The sequence below is a fragment of the Mus pahari genome, chromosome 1, assembly GCF_900095145.1.
Source record: "Mus pahari chromosome 1, PAHARI_EIJ_v1.1, whole genome shotgun sequence".
Classification (NCBI taxonomy): domain Eukaryota; kingdom Metazoa; phylum Chordata; class Mammalia; order Rodentia; family Muridae; genus Mus; species Mus pahari.
Window position 1 is genome coordinate 68,778,053 of NC_034590.1, and position 9,014 is coordinate 68,787,066.

At 39.1% G+C, this 9,014-nt stretch overlaps 1 protein-coding gene across 1 annotated transcript in view; it reads left to right on the forward strand.

Moving 5' to 3' along the window:
• Gdpd4 (glycerophosphodiester phosphodiesterase domain containing 4) overlaps window positions 1-9,014 on the forward strand; it is a 94,549-nt gene that overhangs the window by 12,081 nt on the left and 73,454 nt on the right. Inside the window, exons 5-9 of the mRNA XM_021206994.1 lie at window positions 2,050-2,148; window positions 2,219-2,312; window positions 3,034-3,111; window positions 3,977-4,122; window positions 4,487-4,569. Of these exons, the coding sequence (XP_021062653.1) occupies window positions 2,050-2,148; window positions 2,219-2,312; window positions 3,034-3,111; window positions 3,977-4,122; window positions 4,487-4,569 (500 nt within the window). The remainder of the gene's footprint in view (window positions 1-2,049; window positions 2,149-2,218; window positions 2,313-3,033; window positions 3,112-3,976; window positions 4,123-4,486; window positions 4,570-9,014) is intronic.

A 9,014-nucleotide genomic window follows, 5' to 3' on the forward strand; every position in this document is an offset into this window, starting at 1 on the left:
CTCCTCCTCCTCCTCCTCCTCCTCCTCCTTCTTCTTCTTCTTGTGATAGACCTCCTCAAGCATGGTTGTGACCGCATGCTTATGTTTCTCCAAATCTGGGAACACGTCAAGTCTTTTGAGTGGCATCCTTAAATCTCCTCTTACTCAAATGAGAAATTCAAATTGTAAGTGTAACTTAAAGATTATTAAAATATATGGAAATTGAAGCCATGAACTGTTGCATGGGAAGAATATATATCGAAAAGAAAAGAAAAGGCCCTAGTGCTAATACTATCCATTTTAGACACTGGACACAATAAACTGATTATTCCATGAGCCCCCTTTCAACAAATCTTCAACTGAGACATGGTTGGCATCCCACTTTTATTAAGCACAGCTATTATCTTCAGCTAGGAGCAGATGAGGCATATGCTCTAGGCTAAATTCTAGCCACAGAATTGTCTTCCCCTCTTCATTCACAACCAGCAAGAAATTATTTTGTTAGTTTCTAAAGTGGGAATGCTAGTATCCAAATAAGTCATATGTTTTAGTGAACTTTATTTTTTTATTATTATACCCTACCTTTTTTGGATACATGTAATGATTATTGAATCAGTTTCAGAGATCAAAGTGCTGCTTAAATCTTAGATTCTGGTATCCCAAAGTGAAAATCTCTGATATATGTTCCTATTAGTAAAGTTAGACTGGTTTATAAAATTATGTTTTCTTCTTGTCTGGCATCATCCTTAGAATTAGTTCCTGTACATCTTCAATGGGATTTTTGTCCATCAAGTTGATAAAATCTTGCTATTGTTTTTCAAACCTTCTTGTCCTGAAGTGTTTCTGGATCTAACTGCAGTTATGACTCTGTGGCAGTGAGAAGTGAGGGAGGGTGTTTTGAGAGGATGTGACTTTCCCTTGAAAGGTAATTACTTTGGTTAGGCCTTCAAACTAGCAAGAACAAGACCCACTGAGTCTGCTTTTATTGGCAAGGGGGGATTCTTTTGGGCTTGCAAGTTTACTTTTATCCTTTTTCAGAAAAACTCAGAAGGGATAGGATTAGCAGCAGGTCTAGACTCCCTAGATTACCCAGGAAAGCCCAGAGAGTGCTTTTAGACTGCAGTGATGAGTCAAAGTCCTTGTAAACATGCTAATAACTTGACTTCCTTAAAAAAAAAAAAAACCCTAAAGTATCAGTTAGCTAGCAATAATGGGATGCCTCTGAAATTTTCTAACAAGATAGACCTAATATATCTTGGTTGCTTTTACTTTAAATAAGCCTGGAATTACAGTTTTTTTTTAATGATGGAAAAGGACTTGCTGGAGCTCTATAATTAATAGAGTGATAGATAAGGATGCTATGTATACAAAACAGCTCCTTCTGTAAGGCAGCATTTCTATATATTTGGCTCAAAACACACCTCATGTTCTAAGCTCAAAATCAGAATGCCTGACAAATGTGGATGAGTAAAGAAAGCTCTCCTGAGTAGCTGTGTTTTACAGATTTTACTAGATGTTTTACTAGATTTCCCTGAGAGAAAATACTGTATCTGTACCCTATGATTGCTTATATCCTTTAAGTCATCTGTAAAGCTTGGTGTTGAATAAGAAGTAAATTTACCAGTTCAACTGCTAAATGCATTTAGTTTGCTAATAAGCTGGTTACTTTAAGTTTATGTATTTGAGAGCTTGACTTGCACTTCTTTATTTTTTAAGTCAAAGAGGAGGAAAAGCTTTGTAATAACTGTTATTGAAATTGAGTGGATGGCTAAGGATGAAAATCATTGAACATGGCCTGGCTTAAGCATGGAGATACTAGATTGGTAGTAGCATCCAGCCACACAATTATGCAGTTCCTTCCAGTCATGCTACACTGCAAAGACTTAAGAACAATGAAAGTGAGTTACTGGAGACATCTAACAGTGAGGACTCACAAGGTAATTAGATTGAAAAGACAGGGCCTAAGGTAGTATAACTAATCATATGCAATTCACAAGGACAGTTCTGATTCAAATCTGGTGTCTAGAAGTAAAAAACAAAACAAAACAAAACACCTTTCTCTCTCCCCAGGTCTTCATTTTCCTAGTCATTATCCTGTGCTCCTTCTTACTTGCCATTTTAAACCATTTCTGGAAGGACAAGTGGCTGATAGCTGGGCTGTCACTGCAGGTGAGCGTCACTCTATAGTCCTCAGCCCAGTGTCCACATGTGGCTCACCTGACTTTTGGCTTTTCCCCAGGTCTTTGCGCCCTTCGTGCACCTGAGCCTTATAACTGTGATGATTATAATTTCCTGGCCTCTATCTATCTGTGTGGCCCGCTTGGAATCAGAAGGTACATGATGTGAGGTGGAACCTTGCCTGATCGCCCCAACTTGCACACACCACTCAAAGAAACAGCTACCCATGTACCTCTTTGAAATTTCCTTAGCATATTATGTAGGCATTTTTTTATGGTATCACTTACCAACCTCTGTAACCTATCATAGTGTTTCTATGACTAAGTTAGCCTTCCTCTGAGAAGGATTCTTTTAGAAAAAACGTCTTTTCTCCTCTGTGTTAATGCATTTATCTGGGGCAATGTGGACAGCAGAGGGCATCTTAATTCTGCTTTGACCTGAATGCTACTTATAAGACAGCCTGTTCATACACAAACGTCCCTGGTTTCAATTAATACTATGTCCTGAGAGCGCTGGTTCTATCAGGCAACCCAGAGAAGTCCTCTGTGAGTCCCTGTCCTACCCAGCAACTTAGAATCATGAATGGCTGCAGAGGCAGCCAGATTCTCCTCTATTCTTTTGCAATGATAGTGGAAACAGGACAATGAGCTCTGGATGTTGAACTGCTTTGCAAATGCAAAACAGTAGGGTCTTCTTTCTCCATCTCTCTTTTTACTATTGGTTACGTAAAGGACACTTGCTTCCTAGCTTGTGGGAGGATGCAGGCTTAATATTGGTGCTGGTGTGTGTGTGTGTAGTGATTGTAGTACATTTTAGAAAACATTTCTGGGGCAGGAACTTAAAGTGAACAGCAATAAACTATTTTCTCTATTTTAGTTAAAATAAGAAGATACAGGACGGCAGATTACGAGCAAGAAATACTGGAGAGGTGTAATGTATTCCAAAGGTTAAAAGGTTAGAGATGGAGATCTCAATTTGAAAGTCACTGAAGCATAGGTAGTAATTTAAGCAACGGACAAGTGGGCGGGAATCCTCAGAGATCTAAAACAGAAGGTGTTGGGAAGCAGTTGATAATGGGAATTAAAGATAGCTTGTGGTGTGGGAGTTGGTATGGGTGGAGGTGTGGGAAGAGGAGAAAGAAGGAAGAAACAAAACTATTATTTATCAACTATGATAAGTCAGCACTATTGTTCTACCTCTGTGAGCAGTGTTAGCTGCCAGACAGACCTAATTTACAGAAAAAAGGTGAAGACCCAGAGAAGTTACATCATGTTTCCTCAGTTACTATAAGAGGTGATAGAACTTATACCCACATTCCTGCCACTTGGTACCTTTCCCACTACGCTGCTCTGCCCTAAGTTAGAGAGTCTCTGGAGATGATCTTCGCAGCCATCAGGGTTCTTTAAGAGCCAGCCAAGCTCCTCTTCTGAGATGCTGTTTCTAATATTTCCTTCCTTCTCTTCCCTTCCCTCCCTCGTGCAGCCTCCCTTCCCTTCCTCCCACCCACCTTCTGTACCGTTTTTCCATTTTTACTTTCAAGTTCCAGCAATATTGCCTTAATAATAATTTCTTTGTCTGAAATGTAGGTCAGTGGTAGAGCACTTGCCTGGCAAATATGTGGTCTGGATTCAATACCCAGACCTGAAAAAAGCCTTATACCTGACCAATCCTGTGTTTGTCTATCCAACTCCCTGACAGAGGATGTGATAGAAATAGAAAAGGCAATGGCCTGGCTGCTTCCTTGGGAAGTTAGCTGTCTGAAATGGCTCTTCATCCCTCTTCCTTTTTACCCACTTGTCTCTGCTTCCAACTTTTTCAGCTCTACAAGTAGCTGCTGGACTGTCCTTCCTGATCATTCTTTTATGCCTTTATTTGATGCCACTGGGGATTTATTCTCCCTGTATTCTGAAGAAGGAGAATTTAGGGCCTAAGCCCACCCTCTTTGGACATAGAGGTGCACCCATGGTAGGTCTGGGAATATTGAGCTTGGACGAAGGTAGGTTGGTATGGGGCCTGTGGATGAGAGGAGGGAACCTCAGAAACATCAGCAACCCTGGAGAGGAAAGGGAATCTTGGCATAACGAGAATAAAGACTTGTATATGTTGTATTTGAACTGAGGACATCTAACTCCTGGTCAGCTTCTCTTTACTGTGCCCAGTGTTTGGCTGGATAAAGGGGATTACAGCCAGCCTCTTTGAGAAGAGAGCACAGTGAACCAAGCTCTGCTTTTCAAAGCCCTTTCATTCCCAGGCTCTATGCCTACCACAAAAGAAATGTTGGGAGGAACGACTCTTAAGGCATAGCGATTAATGTCCCTTTCTTCCATAGTTGGCGCCAGAGAATACCATGATGTCTTTTGAGAAGGCTGTTGAACTTGATGTTTCTGGCCTGGAGACAGATATATACTTAAGGTAGGACTAGGGTAGAGTGGAAGAGGGGATTTGTCCAATGTCAGGAGATAGGACCAGTTGGCTCAAGGTGTAAAGAGAATAAGCCTTAAAGAGTTTCTTCCATGTCTGAATAGCATATTTGCACATGCCACATATATTAACCATGTCTCCCTTATAAAATATATTCCTTTACCTCTGTCTTCTTTTCCAAAAGCTCACAAACCACATGCAGTTCAAGTGGCTTTCCAGTGTAAACCACTGACCCTAACTCAGGACTTACGCATTAACATTCCCTAGATATCTGCTATATTCTGGGCTGCCTTCTGAGTGTCCAGGAGATGCAGTTGAGTGAGACGCAGTCATCTTTACCTTCCTGGGGTGAAGGAGATGTGGCATAGTTACAGGTGAGCACAGAATAAGGCCATTTGTGATAACAAGCCTTTCAGAGAAGAATAAATCAAGTGCAAGAGCACCTCAGTGAAGGAAAAGGATATTTCCTATTCTGTGAAAGAAATCGTCTATATACTCAAAGTTATGTGTGGGTTAGCCTTAAAGGAAGATATTCTACTAACCAGAAATGAAGTCATTCCAGACAAAAGCATCAACCTATTTGAAGGTATCTTAATGAGCAATAACAAGTCATAGAGACCCACAAATGTGTAGTGGAAAGTCAGGGGCTAGGGAGCTTACTGGTTTTTGTTGTTGTTGATTTGTTTCTTTGTATTGTTTTTAAATTTTGTTATATTACTGTTTGTTTGCTTAAGCATGTATACATGTATGCCATGGTGTGTAGTAACAGAGGCCAGAGGATGGAGTTGGTTCTTTCTTTCCATCATGTGGGCCTCAGAGATCAAAGTCAGGTTGTCACATTTAGGAGCCATTTCACCAATTTTGTATTTGGCTTTTGTTTTGGGAAGCCAGATCTTGTGTAACAGGTTGGCCTTGGACTCTCTGTGTAGTTGAGGATGAGTTGATGTAAACTTCTGATCCTCTGCCCTACTTCCTAAATTCCAAGACTAGGTGTTTACCACCACATCCAGCTTTTTTAAAAAAATAAATTTTAATTTCAGATTTTACAGTGATCGAGCTACAAAACTCAGGGTTTTGTACGTGCCAGGAAAGCATCATTCCACTGAGCCACTCCCCAGTCCACTTTGCTGTTGTTGTTGTTTAATATGCTTTGGGAAAATTATTAAAGTGTTGAGCAGCAAGGTATATCAATATTCCACAGAAGAACAAAGGAATACTTGGATTAGAGCAGAGCCAGGAGCTAGAGGGGGTGGGGATGGGGGTGGGGAGACATTGCTATCAAATTTATGTATCTAGGCATCTTAGGAAGTTGATTTTTACTGTGAATATATTAGTATATATGCTGTGCATGTAGTCCTGCCATACTCATTCAGTGAGGAAAACAGAAAAGTGAACTTTTGATTTAGCAGAGGAGTAACCTGGCTTCAAAGAAGGGAACTGTGGGCCATAAGGCTTAAAATGATTATGGTAAGGTAGAGATTAAGGCTTGATTGCCAGACCCCCAAACTGGGACTTTTGGATTAATTGAAGCCAAATATTTTATGGGACCCTTTTATCACTTCTGGAAATGCCCAATGCTTGTAGGCTTAATGTGGTAAAGTTCTGGTCCAGTGAACCCCTAAGACATAGTCTTGTTCTCTGTTGTGATGTTAACTCTCCATATAGATTATCCTTCTAACTTCTTATTTCTCTGCTCGTTGGTTAACATCACTTTTCAAAAATTATCTCTTGCAAATGACTCTACCGCTCTAACAGTCATTTCTAAACCTTCACTACCACCTCAGGTTGCATGTCATCCAGGGTTCATCTAGGACATGAAATTCATTATCAAGAATTCTGACAGGGAAAATGCGATCGAAAGAACTGCTAGATACCAAAATGAAACTCTAACTTTACATAAAATAGCATAAAATAGGGTTTACAACAAAACCTAATGTTACCCTGTTAATCTCTGATTTGAATAATTTGTGATTCCTCCTCTTGCTTTTGTTTAATTTGTCTAAGGCTTTATCAATCTTGTATGTTTTTAAAAACACCCAGCTCTTAGATGCCTTTTTCTATTTCATTCATTCCTTCTCTGGTTTTTATGATTCCTTCCTGTCCACTGGATTTGGGTTTGGTTTGCTCTTGTTTTACCACCTCTCCAGTTTCATCATTGAGGGTTTTTTATGCTCTTTTTGATTTTTTTAAAATGTAGGCCCTTGGAACAATACATTTCCCTCATGTGGAATTTTGATTTATTTTCATTTATTTCAAGAAAGTTTTAAATTTTTCTTCTTGTTTTTTGACTCATTCCTCATTCAGTAGTGTGTTGTTTAATTTCTATGAGTTTGCGTAATTTTTAGAGATTCTTTTGCTGTTGATTTCAAGCTTTACTACATTGTGGTCAGACAGGATATATGTCGTTATTTCAAATTTTCTGAATTTGTTGATATTTGTTTTGTGTTCCAATATGTGCTCTATTTTAGAGTAAGTTCTGTGGGATGCTGAATAGAAGGTATAGTCTGTGGTGTTGGTGTGGGCTACTCTGTAACCACCTGTGTAGCTGGTCTTAGCTACTTTGTGGGTTCTCTTTTACCTACCCTTGATTTCCTCAGTTTCACCCCTAGCACTAATTAGGAGTGAAAGGACAGATGGGAGGGAGAAAGAGATCCTTGAATCTACTTTCTTTCTTTTTGTTTCTTCTTTTACTACAACTGCTAACAAACTGCAATCAACTCTCCTAAGTGACCAAAACCCACCAACAACTGCCTCTCTAGCCCTAGTATTTATATACTATTTATATTTATATACTTTTCTCTGAAAAGTTCCCAGCATTCCAAATGTCACACAATCTCAACTATCTGCAGCTGGCAAAAACATGTCTCTGTTAGAGCACGAGGCAAATCACAGCCAGCTGCTGCAGACAGTCCAAAGCAGCTCCCTATCCCTAAATATGGGATTGAAATGAAAACACATTCTTATAATATTTTTGTGGTTTTAAAAGAAACTAAAATTCCAAAATTGTAATTACATGTCTGTTGGGTCCATTTGATGTATGATGCCACTCAATTCTTACCTTTTCTCTGTTTATTTTTTGTCTAGATGACCAATATCTTGGAGAATGTAGTGTACTGACATCACTTACTGTTACTAACTTGGGGTTAATCTGTATCTTGAAGTCCATTAGTATGCTCTTTAAATGAAATTGGGTGTGCCAGGGTTTGGTTCATATATGTTTAGGACTTGTACTGGCTAGTTTTGTGTCAACTTGACACAGGCTGGAGTTATCACAGAGAAAAGAGCTTCAGTTGGGGAAATGCCTCCACGAGATCCAGCTGTAAGGCATTTTCTCAANTAGTNATCAAGGGGGGAGGTCCCCTTGTGGGTGGTGCCATCTCTGAGCTGGTAGTCTTGGTTCTATAAGAGAGCAGGCTGAGCAAGCCAGGGGAAGCAAGCCAGTAAAGAACATCCCTCCATGGCTTCTGCATCAGCTCCTGCTTCCTGACCTGCTTGAGTTCCGGTCCTGACTTCCTTTGGTGATGAACAGCAATGTGGAAATGTAAGCTGAATAAACCCTTTCCTCCCCAATATGCTTCTTGGTCATGATGTTTGTGCAGGAATAAAAACCCTGACTAAGGCAGGACTGTAATGTATTTTTGGTTGATTGTTTTCCTGATCAGAATGAAGTGTGCTTCTTTAAGTCTTCAGATTTATTTTGGCCACACATTAGGGTAGTAATCCTTGTTTCGCGGTTCTATTTGTTTGGGGTAGCCCAACCCTAACCTTTCACTCTAAGATGATACCTGTTCTTGAAGGCAAAAAGAGTTCCTTATAGATAACAAAAATATGGAGTTTGTTTCTCCATCTGTTCATCTAACTTTTGATCTTTTGATTGGAGAATTATAGTCATATTTAATATTTAAAAGTTATTATTAAAAAGTATGTATTGATAACCATCAATTTATTGCCTTTTTCCTATTTGTCTTCTTAGTCCTATTTTATATTTCAGTAATTATAACTTCATTTGTTTACTTTCTGAAGTTTTTGGGCCCTACCTATCTATAAGTAATCAATGGTCACTGAGAGTGGGAGAATCTGTTCTCTCCAGGGACAAGCTTTCTGATAGGTCACCCAACCCCAGGTTGGTCCCTAAACACATGCATATATGACCAACACCAAATAGACTTAGTTTGTTTATTTTTATACATGTCAATAATGTTTATAGAAGAAGAGGTCATAAATTCAAGAGTGAGGGCACACAACAGGAGTTGGAGCAGGGACAGAAAGTAGTGGAAATTATGTAAATATAGTACTCATGTAAGAAATTCTAGAAAAAAATAAATTCAAAGATTAAAACAAAAATCCATTACAGTAGTGTAAAGTATTATTAAAAAATAAGTGAACCACTTAGCAAATTAGCAAAAAGTCATGTATAGGTTTTTTTTTTTTTTTTT